The following is a 21,663-nucleotide window of genomic DNA, read 5'->3' as shown; positions in this document are numbered from 1 at the left end:
ATTTTCATTCTGAAACGATTTTCTGATTTCATCATAGTGAGTTGTTACTATTTGTTGCTATTTTTAAAATAAATTCTCTTTTTTCCTTGCTCTTGGCTCAAAAAGCTCATACTACAGTATCAGGGTACATGCCCGCATTGGTAGTGTTTGGATTGTTTGTTTTTCGTGTAGCTAATTCTACCTCTGGCATTATTTCCCCCTTTATGCTTGCATGGCTTCCTTAGAACTTTTTAATAGACACCTAGGTTATTTCTACCTTGGGAAAAGGCCTCAAAACAATCAAATAACAAAAATATGGTGTAGATCAAAGCTGTGCCAAATATACCTATACTGAGGGATAAATTTCAGTCGGAGATAACTGGAAGGTATGACTGAATCCATAAAATAAAAATAAAAATGTGAACTCTGTCCTTGTCAGATGCAAGACTTGTTCTCCTGCATCGATCGTGACAATTTAAAACTGGATCCATTATTAGATTTTGCTGTTTTCGTTTCCAGACAAGATAACAGATCTATTTAGATCAATAGTGAATGTATAATCAGTCAGGAAATTCCTGCATTACCTCAGACCAGTAGAAATGTGACTCAGGGTCCAGAGAGTGCATACCTGCTCGCTCCTATACATACATACATTGCCCTGAAAGTTATATTGGCTATGAAGGTACAGCTCTTGTGTGACATGGCAATGTCCCTTCATCGTGTGGCCCACTGCCTTGTGGAAAGACTTTCAGATGCCCCACCACACAACAGCATTTCTTTCTTGAAGTGTATCTGTTGAATTCTAACAAGATGTGGACTTTAAAGCTTCTCTCTTTTTATCCGATGGTGACTGAAGGAAGGAGGTGAACCCCAATGGAGAGTGAGGCTGAGTGTATTTGGACACCAGTGCAAGGGGTGGGGGGAGCACCCGCAATTCGCGGTGCCTCCAGCTGGAACATCAGTGCGTCCCGTGTCCTGCCTCAGCGGATGTGAGAGCACAGTTTACAATTAATCTGAGTGTTCTTGCATCAAATGCACACGGTGAAAGGAAAGACAAAGTGCGGTTGTGCAAGGGGCAGGCAGGCACTCTGGTGTGTCACCGACGCCCCGGTCCGACCCCTGAGGCGTCTCCAGGCCTGCGCCACCGGCGCTGCAGAGCCCCGAGCGAGAGCCCGGCCCGGCGCGCCTCGGACAGGTGTGATTCTCCTCCCGCACGCCACGGGCTCCGCCGGCTGGAGGCAGCAGGAGCAGCACTGCGCCGCTGGGCTCCCGTGGGAGACGGGCGCTGGGCCGGACGCTTCACCTGCCCCGCGGCCGCAGCCCCGAGGGGCGGGCCCGGCCCGTTCCCTCGGGCAGCCCCGGCCCCCCGCGGCCGAAACATGCCGGCGTCCAGGCAACGGCGGCGGCGTCACTTCCTGCGGCGCCGCCCCTCCCGCCGCAGCCCTCGGGCCGGGGCTCCGTTCCGGGCTCGGGCCGTTGCAGCGGCCGCGACACGTGGCGCGGCGGGGCGGCCCCGCTGCCGGCATGGCCGCGGCGGCCGAGGCGGCGGGCGGTGGCAGCAGCAGCCGCCACGAGAAGAGCCTGGGGCTGCTGACCACCAAGTTCGTGTCGCTGCTGCAGGAGGCCAAGGATGGCGTGCTGGACCTCAAAGCGGTGCGAGGGCGGGGCGGGGCGGCGGCGCCATGCCGGGGCCTGCCCGCGGCGGGGGGACGGCGCCCGCGGACCCGGCGGCGCGCACAGCCCCGCCGCGCTGCCCGGGGGGCGGCACCGGGCCCGGCCGCCAGCTCCCTCCTTCTCTCCCTCTCTCCCCGGGCGGCGCGGGGGCGCCGGCCCCTGGCGGGCTGCGGGGGCCGGATGGGGGCTGACAGCCGCGGGCGGCTGAGATACGCGTTCCGACTCGTTCTGAAAGGAGTGGAATGGTCACCGTGCACAAAGTGCAGCTCGTTGTTTGCTTGTTTTCTGTTTACTCTCCTGCTTTGCTCTCTGCATTGGCTTAGTGTATGGGCTGTTACCTAAAGCTGTATCTCACCTGTCCCCCTCGATGTCCTCGTACTAAAGGGAAAAACTATGTTGAAAAACAGACCATCACCTCTAAAGTACTTTTTGTATAAATATAAAAATGGTTATTTGTCGGGCTGGGTGGTGAATAATCTTCACCCACTTCTGCAGCCCACTGCCTCCCAGGTGCGGAGGCGCTGGGCCGTGGCCGCAGGAGGTGAAGCTCTGGGATGAACCCACTGTGCACCGGGTCACTCCTGCCAGGGGTCGCTCTGTCACAGGAGGGACCCTTGGTCCATGTCCTTCTAGTCCAGTCCCCAGCAGGCTGGGGCTCTGCTTGCCTGTCGGGGTGCGCGTTGGGGCAAAGTGTGGTTTTCCCTGGCTGTTGAAGGTGGTCAGCGCTGCTGAATAGTTGAGCAAAGTGTCATTAGAGGCTGGCTTGGTGCTGTGGTTACTTAAGTCTTTTCTGGAAAGCTGACCTTATTTGTTGATTATTCTTAGTGGGCTTCAGGAGGTGAGTAGTGTTCTCACAGTGTTTTTGTGCATCCTTTTTCAGGTAGCAGGCACTTCAGTGGTGTTAGAGTGGCCAGTGAAACTTTAGGAAGGATACTGAATAGGTTTTATACTCCTTCAGTGATGTTGTGGTCTGTACACGATGAATTTCTTTGTCTTTAATTGCCTCGTTCTGTAGTAAAATGGAACTAAGTTGTGCACGTACTCAGTTTGTAAGACATTGAGCCAAAAGAGAACAAAAGAGGATGGATTTGAACAATGAAGTTGGGCTCTGTAGTGGGATGGGATGTTTCTGATTCGCTTTTGTGAAGAAGGTAGCCACCCATAGGGAATGACAGAGTGGATAGCCAGGGAAAAGTAAATCGACATTGCAACAAGTCATAAAAATTTCTGCTCAAGACTTTTACTGGAAACTGGTTTCTGAATTACAGGATGCCATTTGTTGGAAGTAACTACTCACTGAAGTGAATAAATCTTTGGTACTTTCATAAGCAATGAGTCAGTACATACATTTCTGTAACCAGTATTTCTCATAAATAAGTCACATATCTAAGGAAAAAATGAAAACCAGCATGTGTGTTATGCTGGTGTGCTTAGGGAACTGAAGAACAGGACAGTCTTCAAATGGAACAGCGTTCCAAGAAATGATGCATGCAGTGAGGATCTTCAGCTGTCTCCCTGCTGACAGGTATTGATCATCTGCTGTTGTGCTGGTGATTAGTATTTCTGTAGCAAAACCAGTAGTGCACTATGAAGAAAATATAATTCGGAAGCATTAAGTATACTTCTGGCGTTGTGATGTAGCAGTCGAGAGTGAAAAGCTGTTCCACAGGACATTTCCTGGTGATACATCTATAATGACTAGTTAAGCTCTCTGCAAGAGGATACTTTGGACATGTGTGCTGACCCATCATGAATCAGTAGTGATGCACTGTCTGATTTGTGCAGTTCCTTGCTTTAGGTGCAGGGAGTGCTTTGGGTTCTGTATTTTTAAATGTTTCAGTGCTGGGCACTTCTCTGCTAACATCTGACAAATTATGGAAGTGAGGTTTTTCTTGGAATTTGAGTTCTGTAATGCTTATTTTAAAATCAAATACCTATTCTTGAATAATTGCTTAACTGTCCCTGAATAACCTTGTATAGACAAATCCAGTTATGGAAATAAGCTTAAAACATTAAGAGAAGAGATGGTAGGGAAAGAAAACAGAGTTCCTATATGCAGCAACCCATGAATTTCAGGGCAGAGAGAAAAAGAGCACAATGATTGAATAAGGGACAAGCCACCTGAAATGACTCCCCAAACATGGTGTCTTCTTTCTCTTCAGTAGCATACAATTGCTTCTGCCTTGATTTCATAAATGAGCTTTGTTTCTAGAAGAACACCATCCCTGCTTGTACTCAGAGTTAGGTAGTTTCTCATCATCAGTGCAAAACTTCAGGTATTTTAAAATCTACTTGTTTGCTGCTGCCTTTACAAATGTATTGATCAGGAGCAAATAACAACTGCCTTATGCTTGCTCTATTCCACAGAAGAAGGAAAAGCTTATCTATTAAATTTTATATTCTCTTAAGCCTCATGTGTGCAGTGATACTCAGTACTTGTGTGTTGCCAGGCATGCTATTAAGTGTAAAATTCCCACCAAACTGTTGACAATCCTCTGAAGGAGAAGATGTTGTCATCTGCTGTGGGCACAGGCTAGAAGATGCAGGACGTCTTTCCTCTGACACATGGAGAGCAAGCGCACATTGCTGGCCATTCTGCCACAGTGCTCGAGTGGATTCTTCTGCCCTTCCGTGCTAACGCAGCCAATGTGCAGCTGATAATTCCCACTGCCTTCTGTCAGCTCCCAGGAAGCAAAGAAGAAGTTGCATGAGAATGCACCTGCTTTTTGGTTGTCTTTTTTTAAATTTAAATGTGTGTATGTGCATGTCTGTAGCTGAAATTGTGCTGAACAGCATGTTTTCTGTATTCCAGAAGTTGCACAAGCTGAATGCACACAGAACTGAAGCACTGCGCCTCAGTGTGTTTCTTCCAGTTCAGAACTTGTCTCTGAGATGCTCCTGTAGTGCTTGTCTTGGACACATATGTATTCAAAGTGTGAGAAGATACTAGAAGGAATGACTGTAATGCACCAGCTTTATATTAAAAAGATTTTATGAAGAAACTCAAAATACAAATGATTGAGAGGAAGGAATGTGCAAGCTACATCCAGCTGTCCATCCAATATATCAGGGCCATTGTGGTAGATGTCCCTTTCTTGTGCTGCCTTGATCTGCTTCAACCATTTGACACAGGCTGTGAAATGATGAGTTTTAAAAGTCGTTTTGACAAAAGGGCATTTGTTTAAAAGTCTCCGGAGGCTCTTTAAATTATTGAAGTCCTTAGTGCATGGTTTGTGTGGAAGAACTGAATGCCTGAACCTCATTTCTGAGCCATGTGCCTATCAGGAGGTGTTACATTAGTAAATGCTGGAGTGCTGGGGAGGCACTTTTCTATTGATTTTTAAAATATCTGTGAAACATCCCATAACATTTTTAGAAGATTATTAGTTTATAAGACCAGCATCAGAAAGTGATTGTCTGGATTAAACTTTCCAGACTGGGCTCACTTTGGTTTACTTGTTGGAATTCTTGTTGTAACTAGTTGGACTGTATAGCTGTGGTTGAATTATTTGCAGAGCTAGTCAAGCCAAATGTAACTGTGTCTTTTGTTTTCTCAGTCCCTAACCTGGGGTTCTGGAGCCTGGTTTGCAGCAGCAGTGAATCTCCACTGCCAGTGTTAATGGGAGCTCTGCATTGGGCAGATGAAATGCAATAGAATTTAGAGTACTGAGACCACTCCAACTTTGAAACATCTGAAGTTGGGTACTCAAAATTAGTGGTATTTCTTTTTTTTAGTCTTAAACTTTGGTTTGAAAATACATTAAGGTTAGTAAAGCCTTTATGTATTGTACAAATGGCCATTTTGAAAAATGCCTTGAGGTAATGAAATCTGTCTCCAGAGCAGTTTCTTCATCATTCAAGCCATGAGCAGTAGACCAAGTCCTAGGTCCATGTGTTGAGCAATGGGAAAAAGGCAGAAAGTAATTAATCACAAGAGCAGCTGATTAAGTGTGTGCTGTCCATTCCTTGCACTGAGTAATGTCGAGAGCTTGTAGAAATTGTGCATCCGAAGACTGTGAGGTATAGAGGGTGTTGATTAAATGTTGTGCAGGCAATATCAGTTTGGTCACTTCCTAAGTTTTGAAGGGTTCTCTTGCAGTTGTTCTAAGCAGTGTGTGCACACAGCAAAAATAGCAGGTTAAGATAGGAGGTACATGTACCTGCTGATACAAATGATTAAAGAGCCTGTTTTCCTTGGAGAGAACCAAAGTGTGCGCTTTTTATGTATTTTGTTTTGTTAGATAGGAAAAGATTTTTAACAAACTGCTACAGAAGACCATGCAAAAGATAAATGTTGGTAACAGTGTGAATAGAAACACTGTTTAGTAGGTACATCGCTGTCAAGGGGAACGAACAGTTTTTATAATTCATGGCTATAAGAGTACGTTTTTTAATTTCCTTTTTTATTTTCCTTTTATTTTACTTCACTAGCAAAAAAATAATTGTACTACTAAATCCTGGTAATTAATTTACTAATAAGAAAATGTCATTTATGTGGAAGATTAGTGAGTTTATGGTTCAGAAAATGCTGTAAAAGGAGTTACATGGACTTTGCTATAAAATGATTTGATTTTCCTTCCTATTTGTGCTGGTCTCAGGTTGTACTCATCGTATAGGCTGCTTTACTAAAAGCATTATTTTAATAGATTGTTCGACAAACTGAAATAAATCATTATATGCCCTTAGTGGAAATCAGCTGGTTTTATGCATTAGTTCAAATTTGGGATGCAGAACTTTTTGCCAGCTGTCCTTCTCTTTCTTTTTCCTTTTTTTTTTCTTTTAGTCTGTTTAATACAATGATTACAAGGGATTATATGTATGCGAGAGTCCTGAATAGTTATAGAGTCAGACTCCTCTTTGCTTTCTCTCCTTTTGGTTAATATTCTTTGAATTTGAGCAGCTTTGCCACGTCAGAGAGATCAGGGTGTGGAAGACACAACTACCTCGTTTGCTTATTTTGTCTAAAGTCTCGCATCAGGTACATAAAGGTCACTGTGGAGTGAATTACAACATGAAGCAGAGTGTTTCCTCTGCCTGACACTCTGCTTTGAGTGACAAGCTGTTACAGCATGCAGACACACGACCTAGCTAGCTATGATGTAGAAGTGATAGCGTAGTAGCAGTGAGCATCGCTGTGAGCTGAACCAGGGTTCTGGTGACTGGGAAATGGTTCTTGGTACTCGGTGTGACAGACCGAGCAAGCCCCGGTGCGCTGTGAGGTGGGTCCGTGCAGCGACACGTTAAGAGCACGATGCTGAGAGTGAAGTATCGCAGCTCTCCTGCAGCCACTCAGAGAAATTACAGCCCTGTCGCTCCATATCCCAGCATGGTTTAATCCAAACAAAGACGGCGAGTGTCAGCGGGATGATAAACTTAATAACTTGTTGCTTTCGGAGTCTTGTTCACTGCAGGGTGTTGCTGTTGGCCTTCCCTGCTTTTTCCTACCTTCTAAAGAAGAGCACTGCAGTTGAATAGCAAATGCTCCAACTACCAAACGTGGTGTTTGCAGGAGTCTGACGAGGGCAGACCCGCTGGCCTTGAAAGAGGCGACTCCGCTTAGCAGGCTTTGTACAGCACTGCAGGCAGGTGCTGAACTTTCGAATTAATGATTGAGCATCTGGTTTTTGAAGAGCCGAACCTTCTTCCTTCAGAATGACATTATTTGGCAGTTTTCCAAGGGAATGACTGAAGTGTCTTTTGCCCTCAGCGTGCAAGTTGCTGATACTTGTTCTTCTCTTGACAGGCTGCTGATACCCTTGCTGTGAGGCAGAAGAGGAGGATTTACGACATCACCAATGTTTTGGAGGGGATTGATCTTATCGAGAAGAAGTCAAAAAACAGCATTCAGTGGAAGTAAGCCCTGTCAATTCTGCATATCTCTACATGCCTAAAAGCAACAAAAATTGTCTCATTACACTTCTGACTAGATATGACACTGCAAAATTAACCTTACAGTCAGAAATGAGCAGTATGGCGTTTTGGAATGACAGTAAAGTTGCAAATGAACTTTGTCTTCCCTTTAACTTGAATCTTTGATACAGCATACAGGAGATAAACTTGCAGAAAACCTGTACTGCTACTTTATAACTAGCATTTGTAGTGGAAAAATTTACAGTAGATGAATCCCGGATGGCAATTGGGACATGCTGTCTCCACCTACCTACTCGTGTAGTCCATGCCTATTTTCTCTTGGGTCGCTTAAGGTGAAAGCTCAAGCTAAGAGAGGGAGGAGAAACGGCTTGCAAAGCAGCTCCAACACAGAAAAATCTGCATTCCAAAAGAAAATAAATGTAGGTAGAGGGGAATTCTAAACTTGAAGTTAAGAATTTTGAATTTTCTGTTAGAATGCTGCTGGGAGGGTAAACATTCATTTCCATCATGTTCAATATTAGCAGATTTTCAAAACGTTTAGTCTTAAGAAATTTGCATGTTTGCTTTAGATTTTCACTTGTGGTTTCATGCACCCTTATACCTTTTTAAGAGGAGTAGGTGCTGGCTGCAACACAAAAGAAGTCATAGACAGGCTGAGATATCTGGAGGCTGAAATTGAAGATCTAGAGCTAAAAGAGAAAGAATTGGATCAACAGAAACTGTGGCTACAGCAAAGTATCAAGAATGTCATGGATGATTCCACAAACCATCAATATCCTTTTAAATCTATTGTGTGCATCTTGAAAGTAGAATTAAAGCAACACTTGAAGTTTAGGTAATGGGTAAAGTGTAAGGTAGTCCATTTTATCCAGAAGGAAGGAAAGGCAAATATTTTTTTTCTCGGTTTGGCTCAAAAAGGAAGAAAATGTAACGCCTATTTACATGACTTTTTAACCTCTGTGACTAACCTAAAAATAATGTAGAACATGTAGGTATAGGTATATATATGGCAGTAACTTTAAGGCCATAGTATAACCCTGTAACCCTAGTGTCTTATTTTAAATAAATTGTATTGCTTTCCAGCACTTGAATTTATACTTTCTTAGCAGTGCTTTACGCAAATCTTTTTTTGTGTTGCTTCGTTCTCTTGAAAAGATTAAGCTATCACCCAAAGATAAATGGAGTTGACAAAGTCCTGAAGCTTGTTGGATTTGAAACTGGAAAAATGTTTTGTGTTATATATCCCCATAATAAAACACCTTCATAAGCAGAGAGTTGCAGCTACATAACTTCTAACCATGTGTTTAGCTGTCTTGCAAGATATTGAACGAAACAGACACTTGAGATTGGGAGCAGGAAAGTGCCCTTCTTATCTGTAGCAGCAGTGGTAAGTGCTTAAAAATTACTTGAGTTGCTCTACAGAAACTGTTCCTGAAAAATTGATTTTGTAGCAAAGGAGACTGAAGTTAAATGTTAGGACAAATTTCATTTGGGAGAGCTCGCACTGGAATTGGTCCCTCAGGGAGGTGGTGGAATATCCATCACTGGAGGTTTTCCAGAAGAGGGCAGGCGCACGTCTTCCTGGAATGTCATAACAGTTGATCGTACCTTGAGGAGGGGGCAGGGGATGGGCATGGCAGATGAACTCAAGTCCCCTCTGGCACTATTTTTGTGTGGTTCTGGGAAGTCCTGATTCGCACTTGAATTCTGTAGTGTCAAGTTCGTGAGGTAAATGCTATTCTTCAAAACAGGATTTTACATGTTCTCTTTAGAAGAATCTTCTCATTCAAGGTACACAAGTTTTTCCTTTTTGTATTTTCTTCACAGATATATTTTTTCTTTCTTTAAAAAACAGAACTCTACTGTTTTTAAGTAGCTGTTCTGAAAGCCAAAAATCATGCCTTGATTACAGCTCTGAGTAACACCAGTAAGTTTATAGTTTATACTTAATTTGGACCAACTTCTTTTAAAGGGCAACAAATACCAGTTCCGTTTTGCTTTATTCCTTGACACAAATTACATTTTCATATGTAACCCATGAAGACATCTGCAACTGCTTCGATGGTAAGTTGCTGCTAGGCTGCATTTCTTAAGTGAGGGAGTTCCTGATCTTCCTTTTGAAAACTAAGCTGCTAACTAACCTGTTTTTTTCCTGCAAGTATTTTGAATTTAGAGAAGGTATTTAATAGGCATCCGTGCTAAATAGGTGTTTCTCACTGCTGTTCATGACCAACAAGTTCTGGCATTTTCTAGTTTTAGTCATAGGTTGTGCAGAACGGAAGTTCAGCTGTTTGCTGAGTGCTGGTTTTGGATGTCTTTTTCTGTATTTATGCTTTGCAGCAGCTCACCTCAGGCCATTAATGGAACAAGGGACAGGGCATGTCAGTTCAACCCACCGGAAAGACCAGGCAGGTCCAAATTTCCTGAAAGTTTCTGGTGGCAGCTGTGGCCAGTGGGAGCTCCTGATGATGCCATATAAATGGAGCCAGCTGAAGTTCATTGATGGGGCTTTGCTACAAAATCAACAGGATTCCTTCTGTACAGGAGGTTGGAAGAAATTGCAAGGAATTGGAGGCAGAAGTCACTTCCCTTGACATCCTCTCCTGATTCTGGGGCACACAGCTTCCAGCTAAGCTCAGAACCATCTTTTCTTTACCACAAGGAAGGCTGGGTTTGTTTTTGAATAAAAATGCAAGATAGACAACTACTGCAGAGTTTAACAAATGAACTATTACTAAAAAGGGTTGGTAATTACAAAATGTGGAGGCACATAGTACTTCATTCATGTGGTACTTCATGTCTCTTAGGAGGCAGAGAAAGAAAAGCATTATTCCGATTTACAGACAAATAGGAAATGATGTGCAGGTTGGTGAGTGACCTGCAGGGTAAGGCAGGTTGTGCCAGTGCTTTTGATGCAGTTGTGATCTCCTGACTTTAACCAATACATTTTAGTGCGCTCGTTAAGCCACTGGTGAGTTTGGTAGCCAGCTGTCACATCCCACCTCTATGTGCTGCAGAAGCTGTGAGCTTAGACCCTGGGAAGCGCTGGCTCTGCAGACCATCATTAAGACCTTTTCTTCCTTCCTGTACTACCACCATTCTGCAAACCCATCAAGTGAGCTGGACCAGAGAGCTGTTTTAGCTGAAAAAGAAACTGGTTAAAGATTTTCACTTCACATTACGTTATACAACTAGGAGATCTGGGGATGGTAACAGACAGGTAAAGGAAGTGGTAGATCTGGTATTGCTGTGAGAAACTGTTCTTGCAACTGCGGTCTAAATATTGGAATTCTGTGATTTATGTTGTAGTATATACTTAGATCGTATAGGGACTATGCAAGTCCCACCACAAGTTTATTTATGCTAGAATTATGCAGTCTTTTAAGTGACCTTACAGAATTACCATATGTGAATGGATACCATGCAAGACTTGAGAAAAAGATGTACACTTAACACTTTCTTAAAAATTGCTGTTTAACCAGGAGACACGCTTCTAGCAATTCAAGCACCTTGTGGTACACAGTTAGAAGTACCTATACCCGAAATGGTATGTACTGGTTTCTTTTACCTAAGTGTTCTAGAGGGACAGTGGAAAGGAAGAGCTGCTTTAGAGCAGAGGATTTACCTATCTGTGTGCAAGAGGAGACAGAAAAATGAAAATTAAGATTATTTCAATAGAGAAGGGAGAGGCTGGGTGGGGAAAAGTGTTTGTACACCAAAGTAGACTAATGGTAACTCTGTCTTCTATTAAAAACAAGATAGAATAGTGGATTACTTTGCTGTTTGTTCTCTCTTACTTTTAAATGTTGCAACTTTCCTGACTAGGCCTAATTATCATTAATTCGCTTGAGAACTTAACTAGCAATGACTTCTATGTGTCAAATTTCTCTTTTCTAAGAGACCTGTTTTAACAATACAAAAGAGACTTAAAGATTTCGTTTAGATTTAGTTTGTGGTTAGTCTCATGGTACTAGACTGGACAGAGAAACAGACTGCAGTCTTGCTTTAGGCAAAAGGCTTAAATGGGCAAGATTAAACTGGGAGGCCAAATTACTTACCTGTGTCCATCTTTTTTTTTTTTTTTTTTTTTTTGTTGCAGTGCTCTGTTTTTAATAGGATTTACATAGTTGGGAGAGAGCATTGTATGAAGCATGGTAGCCACTATGCTTGTAGAAGGCTAAAATTCACCTGACAAGTTTCACAAGCTATTTTTAGTGAGGCTAAGCACAGTCTAATATCATAAGAACATCTAAAGCTAGAACCGTAAAGCTGATCAGTGGTACTATCTTTGTCCGCCTCCGCTTAAGCCAGTTCAGGCAACAGTAAGGTTCACTGTGGGACCAAAGTCAGCAGCTGTGACTTTGGCTTGGGGTTGTTTTTTAGCTTTTTGTCAAGGACTAAAACAGCAAATCTTTGTCACTAAGTTCAAATTGGATGTTTTTGCTTTGGTTCCCTGAGGCTCCTTTCCCACTTTTCTCATTTTTTTAGAACACACTTGGCTGAGTGAACTGTCTCCTTGAGAAGCTAGTCCTAGCTGTATTGCCTGTGTAATTTGCCAGAGGAAGGCCTGGCAAATCAGCTAAGACATTGTTTCTACTAACTTGTCATCCTGTCTGCACTCTGTCTATGTGAAATATCCAGCTGTTTTAGGATGTTTATACCAACCAGGATCATTCTGAAGCTCTCTCTAAAAGGAAGAAATTTAAATGCACATAAATCATTATATCATTATTGTTAGTGATAAGATGTAGCCCTGCTGTAAGTCTCATGTAAGTTGAATTTAAGATTTAGTTAAGCACTTTGAAGAATTGTATATTTGTGTCCTGTCTGTGTTCTGGACAGGTAATACATTACAGGTTTGTAATCTGTTAGGGTTTATTAGATCACATGTATTAGTTTGTTGGTTGTTTTTTTTTTTTTCCTGGCTATGATTTGGTGTGTGCCAATTATCAGCTCTTTCTGGTGATGTAACAAGAAGAGCACTGTATTTAGCCTCTGCATTAGTTTGAGAATTCTGTTCAAACACCTTTGTTACTTTCTGTGGGAGATAACTCTGTGCAGTTAGTGTTAGGTTTTGTAAAGTTCCAAGTTCTCAAGGAACCGTAACTTTCATAATATACCACCTTTACAGGGCCAGAATGGACAGAAGAAATACCAGATCAATCTTAAAAGTAGTTCAGGACCTATCCATGTGCTGCTTATAAATAAAGAATCAAGCTCATCCAAGCCCATGGTGTTTCCAGTTCCCCCACCCGATGACCTTGCACAACCCCCATCTCAACCTGCAGCTCCAGCAACTCCCCTTAAACCTGCTGCAGCTCCTCAAAATGCACCAGAACAACACGATCTGAAACAAGGACAAGAGTTACCGCAAACATCAGCTGCGGACACGTCATCAGGTGGGTCCAGGGTTTTTCCTGCCTCTGATGGGTGGGGGAGGAAGGGAGCTGGAAAGAAGGAAGTTGTTAGAAAAGATGGTAGATAAAGATTAAGAATTTGCATAGCATAGCAGCTGTCTGTTAAGAAACCTCCCCAGGGGGTCAGTAACAGCTCAGGAGGTTATTGAGAAGCCTCTTCCTCTTCTGTCTGGTGAAACAGATTCCCCCCTGGTAGCCTGTCATCTTATACCAAACAGGTTTTGGATGTCATCCTGTTAATTATTCTGAGGTGCTTCTGAATGCAATATGGAACGAAATTGCCAGCTGCTGATGGACTGTATGATTTGAACGTGTACCTTTTAATGAGACAGATAATACAGGCACCAGTTCCAGCTTTTGTGCCACAAGGTCACTTACCTTCTTCCACATAGCCACAGTGAGAGACTGCCTGAATATCAGGTACTTTTTCATAATAGTAAGTTAAAATGGAAAGATTTAAGAAAATGCTATCAGTATTACAGACTGCATTTCTGAGGGGTCCTGATTAAATTGTGCCTGTGACTTTGGAAGAGGGAGACTCCTCTCGCCTCATCCCAGATGTTGGTCATCATCTCCTCAAAAGACAAAGCTGGGTGCAGGCTTTTTGTGTTTCCTTTTACTGTAACAGACTTGATAATGTGCCTTTCTGTCTTTGTAGACAACACTGTGCAGCAGAACAGCACAACCCCTGCAGCTCCTTACTCCAGCCCTCCAGAGTCAGTGTTGTACCCCAGCCTTTCAGGAGACATTGCCCAAGCTACAGCTGGCTCAAATGACTACCAGGGCTTGCTGCCCCTGGATGTTAACTGTATTCTCAAGCCAAACTCATTTGACATAGCAAAGATGGAGGAGCCCACAGGTAGGAACGAGCAGTTACTGTTTAAATGATTTTATTAGTTTCCTGAGCGCTGCATTGTGTGCAAGCTACTGATGAGTTACACAGAAGATGAGCACTTTTCTCATAGAGGAAATGGCAGATCTTTGTTCATCTCCTAATGAAGCCACTGAGCCAGCTCTGAGTAGCAGACTCGTTTTGAGCAAAATGCCTTTGCCACCAAATAAGCTTCATACTGTATATGGCTCTAGGGTTAGAACGGATCAGAGGGAGAAACATATGAGGAGAAACTGAGGGATACAAAGGTGCACATATTTTACACGGACGTGGCATGGTATCTCCAGAGCTCCTACCTTCCACGAGTCATACTGTACTTTGCAATTAATTGTTTTCATGCAGAGAATATCTGTTGACTTCCATAAACACATGTTCCTGTCTTTCACAGGAAATATAAGTGGGGATATTATTGATGAACTCATGTCTTCTGATGGTAAGTATTTAGCATCTTTACTTTTCTAATAATCACAGGTAGCAGCGTGGCTTTTGTGTGAACAGCACTCTTGGTACGTGTCTGTTAAATCTGATGCCAAGAGTCAGTATGAAACTACTTCTTTCCCCTGTACTGCCTCTCTATCTTTGTCATTCTTTTCTTTGCTCCCCTTTCAGTTGCCTGCAATGGTTTTATTTAACAATCAAAATATAAAAGCCTTAATCCAGCAAGCACTTACATGCATGAGTAACCTACCAGTCCCTAATTCAGGAACACCAAAAGAACAGGCTGATGACTGGAGTGCTGCCTTGAAAAAAAAAAATCTGGTTTAATTCTGTTCTGCCTCAGGCCTCCTGCAGGAGCTTAAACATTGCAGAATGTACTTAGATGACTGCTTGCACACTGATACACAGGCAGCTGTGGTACACTAACACAACAAATGTCACCTGGTTCTGCTTTTCCACCTCAGTGGCCATGAGTGCAGAACTGAACCACAGGGAGTAAGTTCACGTGTTTCCCTGCCTCTCTGCTGTGTCTGGCGAAGGTGCCAGGCAGGGCTGAACGTGGCTGACATTGTTCCTCTTGCCCTGTAAATACACCGCCGTCAGCAGCCTCTGCTAATACCTGCCCTTCAAGCAGACAACCCCAGGGCTTATCCAGAAAGAACCATGGGATGGCATTATGTGAACGTGCCAATATGTGGCTATAATGGAAACAGTCTCCACTTTTGGAGCAGGTACAGCACGCCCAGCTCATCTGCACTAGGTTAGTGTTCCTGAGGTGCAGTGTGAGGGCTGAGGCTTCTCTTCTTGCATTCCCTCCTCAAAGATGGTGTCAAACTGAAGTGCAGTGGACAGAGAAACTGCTAGCTTCCATTTTTCATCTGTAAAATAGAGATAATGGTAACTTACTGAAAATAATAAATAATTGATGTATGCAATGTAACAAGACAAAGGAATATAAATTGTGGGTTTCTGATGAAAGTTTCAAAAGGTGCTCAGGAGGTCCTTTGCTGCAGAAGGAGAAATTAAGGCCATATTCCAGAGTTATCACTCCATGCCAACAAATTCACTAAAAATACTAAGCAAAAAATGTACATACGTCACTGCTGTAGTTTGGAGGCAATACAGGTATTTACAGTGTGTATCCTAGCACGCTTGTCAGATTCTCAAGACAGTTTTAATTATTAAGACTAACCCTGATACTGGTGATGACAAACATAATGAATTATGAGATAGGGCTGATATTCCAAAAGTGGTTTAATTGAAACTAAACTATTCCTGCTTTACAGTTTTTCCTCTCTTACGACTCTCTCCTACTCCCGGAGATGACTACAACTTTAACCTGGATGATAATGAAGGAGTCTGTGATCTCTTTGATGTGCAGATACTAAATTATTAGATATTGTGTCAACCAGACTACTTATCTACCTCTAACTATAACATTCTAGACTTCTTCATAACCTAGGTGTTTGAATAATGAATGTATAACTTCTTAGTTCACTGACTCTGGGAGTATATTTCCTTTTGCTTCCTTTGACTACTTCACAAAACAAATTCAACAACCAGAAAAAAGGGCTTTTATCAAATTCTGGCATGTTTTTTCACCTGAGTGTCTTCTATGTAATCCAATTATTTGGACTTTTGTTTAGTAAGAGAAGTGAAAATGCTTTATAGCCTTTTGATCATTTTTTTTAAATGATTAGGCTTCTTGCTCACAGTTAACAGCATTTTCTTTGAAGCTTTACTGCCAAGAAGCTTTCTATATATTTTTTTTTTTAACCTTTCAATCAATTTTGAAGCTTTCACTGCCAAGCTGAAAAGTGAAGGATATCAACTTGAGTTACGCTAAATTGTTTCAGTGAACCAATTTTGTGAAGTGCCTTCTGTTTTAGCACTTTAAGTTTCTCACACTGACTTCTGACATTCCACTTTCCTAGATGATAGGAAAGGTCTGTTTGTAGTTTGTATTAAAGCGTGCCAATACTTGTATATTAACAAGATTTTTTTAATAAAATTGTACAAACAAAGCCATCAGTGTTTTTGATCTTCACTTCTTCCAGTCCCTTCATTGTCCATTATGCATTACAACTGAGATAACAGGCTTGTGGCAGCATCCACATTTGCTGGTTCCTCTTCCAGATGTGTGGAAACCTGAAAAAAATGAATTACAGTTTAAAGTAGACAGCGATATCTTGATACTCTGTTTGGGGAAAATAAAAGAGGCAAAACTTGTTGTCTAGAAGATTAGTTTGTCTTTATGTATTTGATTTAGGGTAATTTTGCAGTAATAATTCAATAAGTTGGAGGACTACAGCAGTCACTAAACTTGAAAGATAAGCAGGTAATACTTTATGCTGCAGAAGACAAGACATCATTCTGGTAATATAGCATATGTGGCCAAATAGAAATAGGCTCAGCTTTTAGTCCAGGAAATGCTCTCAACAACGTAATTTTGCAGCGATCAAATGCAGCATTACATCATGTACAGCCCTACCAGCACATGAGCAGGGATACAGTCCCAATTCCTGTCTGCATGCAACAGCAAACCAGCAGGGATAACAGGGCCGGTAGCATCAGCTGCCTCGAAACTCCTCCTCAGCCTCATCCTGTGTGTGTGGGATTGTTGCCTACGTTTCATTTTTTTCCCTTAGCCTCACCTTAAGGTATTTGCCACTCATTCTGTTGCTCCCAGCCATATAGAAACTTGATCACCCCAGGTACAGTATTACAAATAAAACTTGACTCATGTCCACTTAACCCAACTCCCTTTGTTTTCCCCAACAGCCAGGATGGATTCATCTGTACTTCGTCCTGACCCACTGTTTTCCCTCTCCCCCAAACCATGCCCAGTACATCACAGAGTCAGCATAAAGCGTTTATACAGAGGTTGTCTGCAATTAAATTATTTTAATTACTTCTTGCCCAAGACTGCATGTAGCCCTGTTCAGTACAAAGGATGATGAGTGAAACACTGTCTTGAACCCTAAGTGCTACAGGCAAGAACTCTAATACAGAAATTGTTTCAGGTGTTGGTACTTCTGATGAGGGAATATGAAGGCTTAGGAATTGGCATGCAGAGCTGTTTGGTTCAAAGCACTATCAGGTGCTTCAGGCAGGGGAACAGCAAAGTTCATCCTTACTTGCTGTGTCTATTTGTGTTGAGGCATAAGTCTCAAATCAAGGGGCTAGAGCTGGAATTAACTTTCAAAAAATCAATTAAAAAACAGCTAGAACATAATTTGGAAATATGTTTTAGAAGTTACGTAGCACTTGAATATGCTAAGCAAATTTCAATATTACCACACCAATGAAATTAATAAAGCTGGATTTGCAGCTTTAAAGCAACTGCATGATTTGCCTGGAGTCATGGAGCCAGAACATAATGCTTGGAACATGCATTTACCTTTCATTTACATCGTCAGATTTTTACAAAGGGAAATTACCTTCTGATTCTTCTGAGGTTCTGCTGCAGTGCCTTTTGATATCTGCTGTATTTCTTTCTGAACTTCAGCAAATGCTTTATTTATTGTGCTAGTTTTTTCAGCATTCCTAATGTTTATCTGGGGGAAAAAAAAAAAAAAGACACATTCGTATTTTTAAGTGAAATTCCACTGGCACGTGAAATTGCACCATTTTTGTACACCTAATATACAGGCAGTGTTATATGGATTTACTCCAAAATTGGTTTTTAGTAGGTATGTTTTTAAAGTTGAGTTTATCTATTACTTATCAAGTCATGTACTACTAATGTTCAAATAAATTGAAAATTGTGAAAGCAGCTAAACTTGTTCTATTGGAAAGGGAGCCCATAGAGATCCAGAAACAGAACACAGAGAAAACAAAAGCCAGGCTGCGAACAGGCCCTGCTGTGCTGCCTTCAGCTCATCTTAGTGGAGTGGAGTTCCAGGAAGGGCTCCTTCCTTCATTTGTAAATTACCTTACTATTTTGAATTCCTTCCAGTAATTTGCCTTTCAGCATCACACCCTGCATTCCTACTTGTTCATACTGTAGGTCTATCAGATTTTGCTACGGTATTTAAAGTTCTGTGGCTGCAGCAGACGAAGACAGGTATCTGGTCCCTGGAAACCTCAGCCTCACTTACTAGCCCTAGTCTGCCTTCATAAGTTATTTCAGCAAAGCTGCTTGCTTTTGAAGAGGAGGAGCTAAGGCATGGACACGTGCTGTGCTCTGGGGACAATAACCTGCGGTGGTGGAGCAGGGTGAATGTATAGGGCCATCAGCTCTTTCACCACTGCAGCAAATACAAATTCAGGTGATCTCAGCCTTAGCACCTGTTGCTTCTGAAGCACGAAGTTTGGAACAGGATCATAGCCAGATAACGGCCTATTACGTTGCAGATGCTCCAGAAACACGTTCGTACATCTTCAGGCAACACCAAATTTCAGGATACCAGCTGCTGTTCCTTGTAATTCATCTCTTGGCATTTTACACAGAGAAGCAAACTGTGAATGCTTACACATATTCATTTTGCTTTCAAGGCTTCCATAGTTTCAGAGCGTGTATACATTCACAATAATTCCATTTATTCTGAGTGACCAAGAGAGCCAGTAGTAAAAAAGTAGTAGCAAGAGGCTGGTAACACAAGCCTACTCAGATTAGCTTTAAATTCATAATAAGCTGTACAGTGACTCAAGAAATATGGATTCAGCTCCTGGCTCAAGTCAGAGTAATGGGACTGTGTGCAACACTATTTACGAAGAGCCCAGGTTTCCCATTACGGCTTGTTACCATTTTCCAGCTTCAGAAAGGTGCTAAAAGGATCCAGTTAGTTTTAAATCCCAATATCCTCAGCTCTTCTGGCAAGACTCCACCATAGAAAGAGGCTCTGTAGCTAGCATGTGTATCTACATCTAAAGTTGTTTGAATAGTTATAATGGGCCTTTATCTATTAAAGAATAAACCTAATTTAACATTTTTTTCAGAGCATCTTCCTATACTGCTTAATGATAAGTAGATCCTCAAAGGCTTAATGAATTAAAGAATCCAGCATCAAATACACAGAATAAAATTTTACTCTTAATAAGTTACTTGCTTTTCATGAATATGTTTTTAAACCTGTTTCTCCCTTTATCATACAAAACCCTCTAGACTAAGTGGAGACGTGATGCCAGCAGTGTGAAATTGTTTATTTCCAAACTTTGTTACGTTCCTGTCTGCCTACCAGATCAACTTGTCAAGTTGCTTTAGCTTCTAGGAAAAAACTGGAAAGGGGCTTTTATAGAGATACTCTTTAACTCTGTTCGCCCAGTAGATTTCTGCTTTTACTATCAGATGCCCTTCTAGGGGGACCAGCTGAACTGAGCAGATGGCACAGCTCACACTGGAGGGAGGGTTTGGGAAGAAGACACTGTAAAGAGACTTCCAGCTACCAAGAGGAAAACTCTTGGTAAGATCACCCCCATCCCTCTTCCCCTGCATCGTTCCCAGCCACACAACCAACTCTCTCCCTCCCCCAGGCTGTGGTGCTCACCAGATATGAAAATGGCAGAATTCTATTTTTGCTCATTTGTAATTGCTTTAGTGTGTTAAATTGGCTCACAAAGGGTTTGCAGAACATCACAGCCCATCTAAGGTGTTACAAGGGGGAAAAGAGGAATTAAAACAGCAGTGTGCACTCTTAGATTTGTTCACTGCTTTTCACTGACATGGTTTTACTTGACAGCTGAGACGAACAGTGTCTGGATGAGGAAAGGCTCCATCCTTTCCGGTTCTCCCTCCCCAAAATGTTTGTCTTGGCACTCATTCATAATCATGCTTGTTCAACTCACCAACCCAGCAGAGAAAAAATGCAAAATACATTTTTAATTGCTTGTGCTGCTGACTTAGCAAGTTAGCATCAAGGCAAGCTGTGACACCAAAGCCCAGTGAAGGGGTGTGGGATTGGAAACATGATGGAAAGGCACAGGACTTCACCTCGCAGTATGTGTGTCTGATGGTTTGCATCAAGCAGTTTTGTTAAATTGTGCTCTGAATCGCACCAGCAGAGACGCTGCAAGGGTGGTATAGTAAACGTAGGCTCATTAAACAACTGACGTCTTCAGCATCACATTCCCCAGGACATCCCGAGGTGCCATCAGGTTCTTTCTAAACTAGCCCCCTCAAGGAGGGCAGCTGGAAGTCTTACATGGCAAATGCTTGGAGGAGGTTAGTAAAATAAACTTGCTGCGTTTCTCTTTTTGAAGATTATGACATCAACATATAAACGGCATTTTCAGGTGGAAATCGTCTGCTTTGGCCTTTTGTACCCAGAATACTTGCCCGTGGAACTGCTCTAGTTCAGCCGGACACGAGCGCTCCCTCCGCGCCGCAGAGGCCTCAGAGGCCGCACCGGCCCGGCCCGGAGCGAACCCTGCGGGAGCCCCGCGTGGGGCCCACGGGCGACGCGGCCGGACTGAGGCCCTCTCGCCGGAGGGACGCTACCCCGACGCTCCCCAGTCGAGCCTCCTCCTTCCCCCGCGCCACCCACCTGCTTCAGCCCGGAGGTGACGGGCCGCGCTTTGCCCTTGGCCTTGGCCTTCACGGCGCCACTTTTGGCGATGCGGAACACGCTGACCGCCTTGGCCGCCCGGCCCCTGCTCTTCCCCATGGCGGCGGCACCGCGACGGCTGGTGACGTCACACCCGCGCGCCGGGGAAGCCGCCAATCACAGAATCACAGAATGTTAGGGATTGGAAGGGACCTCGAAAGATCATCTAGTCCAAAACCCCTGCCGGAGCAGGAACGCCTGGATGAGGTTACACAGGAAGGCGTCCAGGCGGGTTTTGAATGTCTCCAGAGTAGGAGACTCCACAAACTCCCTGGGCAGCCTGGTCCAGTGTTCTGTTACCTTCACTGAGAAGAAGTTTCTTCTCAGATTTAAGTGGAACCTCCTGTGTTCCAGTTTGAACCCATTGCCCCTTGTCCTATCATTGGTTGTCACCGAGAAGAGCCTGGCTCCATTCTCGTGACACTCACCCTTTACATATTTATAAACACTAATAAGGTCACCCCTCAGTCTCCTTTTCTCCAAGCTAAAGAGACCCAGCTCCCTCAGCCTTTCCTCATGCGGGAGATGCTCCACTCCATCATCTTCGTTGCTCAGCCCTCACACAGCGCTGCCGTTGGGCGGCCGGGCCGCGCAGGGTCGGCAGGGGGCGCTGCGATCCGCTGCCCGCTCGCCTCTGACCGGCCCCGGGGCGCCGATTCAGCCCCAGCGACCCCCTCCCAGCGTCCCCCTGGGTCCTGCTCTCCTCAGCCAGCTGCCGGCACGGGAAGGCTGAGCGTGCTGCTCGTGCCGCCGCTGACCACCGAGTGAGACGCCACGATGCCGAAGCACATGCGGGACAGTGCCTAAAACACAGGGGTTTAAAAACAAAGAAAGTGTAGTGGGTTGT

At 43.4% G+C, this 21,663-nt stretch overlaps 2 protein-coding genes across 2 annotated transcripts; one reads left to right on the top strand and one right to left on the bottom strand.

Annotated features, from left to right (window-relative positions):
• Positions 1 to 1,438: 1,438 nt before the first annotated feature.
• E2F5 (E2F transcription factor 5) lies at positions 1,439 to 16,295 on the top strand. Its single transcript, XM_071803971.1, has 9 exons — positions 1,439 to 1,632; positions 7,397 to 7,506; positions 8,135 to 8,298; positions 9,547 to 9,588; positions 11,007 to 11,071; positions 12,656 to 12,923; positions 13,600 to 13,800; positions 14,222 to 14,266; positions 15,558 to 16,295. The coding sequence occupies exons 1-9, from the start codon at positions 1,504 to 1,506 to the stop codon at positions 15,665 to 15,667; spliced, it is 1,134 nt and encodes a 377-aa protein (XP_071660072.1). The 5' UTR covers positions 1,439 to 1,503; the 3' UTR covers positions 15,668 to 16,295.
• On the bottom strand, positions 16,253 to 20,921 carry RBIS (ribosomal biogenesis factor). Its single transcript, XM_065831899.2, has 3 exons — positions 20,757 to 20,921; positions 17,712 to 17,828; positions 16,253 to 16,419 (listed from the first exon to the last, which is right to left on the bottom strand). The coding sequence occupies exons 1-3, from the start codon at positions 20,874 to 20,876 to the stop codon at positions 16,351 to 16,353; spliced, it is 306 nt and encodes a 101-aa protein (XP_065687971.1). The 5' UTR covers positions 20,877 to 20,921; the 3' UTR covers positions 16,253 to 16,350.
• Positions 20,922 to 21,663: the final 742 nt, after the last annotated feature.

The sequence above is a fragment of the Patagioenas fasciata genome, chromosome 2, assembly GCF_037038585.1.
Source record: "Patagioenas fasciata isolate bPatFas1 chromosome 2, bPatFas1.hap1, whole genome shotgun sequence".
Lineage (NCBI taxonomy): Eukaryota > Metazoa > Chordata > Aves > Columbiformes > Columbidae > Patagioenas > Patagioenas fasciata.
Note: the sequence above shows the minus strand (reverse complement) of the source record. Positions and strands in the feature narration are given on the sequence as shown.

Bases quoted from the DNA above. Each gene is read 5' to 3' on its own strand.
- E2F5 (XM_071803971.1), top strand. From the start codon at position 1,504: ATGGCCGCGGCGGCCGAGGCGGCGGGCGGTGGCAGCAGCAGCCGCCAC. The intron at 1,633-7,396 runs GTGCGAGGGCGG...TTCTCTTGACAG, and splicing joins GCGTGCTGGACCTCAAAGCG to GCTGCTGATACCCTTGCTGT. The intron at 11,072-12,655 runs GTATGTACTGGT...CCACCTTTACAG, and splicing joins AAGTACCTATACCCGAAATG to GGCCAGAATGGACAGAAGAA.
- RBIS (XM_065831899.2), bottom strand. From the start codon at position 20,876: ATGGGGAAGAGCAGGGGCCGGGCGGCCAAGGCGGTCAGCGTGTTCCGC. The intron at 17,829-20,756 runs GTGGGTGGCGCG...TTTTTCCCCCAG, and splicing joins TCACCTCCGGGCTGAAGCAG to ATAAACATTAGGAATGCTGA. The intron at 16,420-17,711 runs GTAATTTCCCTT...CATTTTTTTCAG, and splicing joins AACCTCAGAAGAATCAGAAG to GTTTCCACACATCTGGAAGA.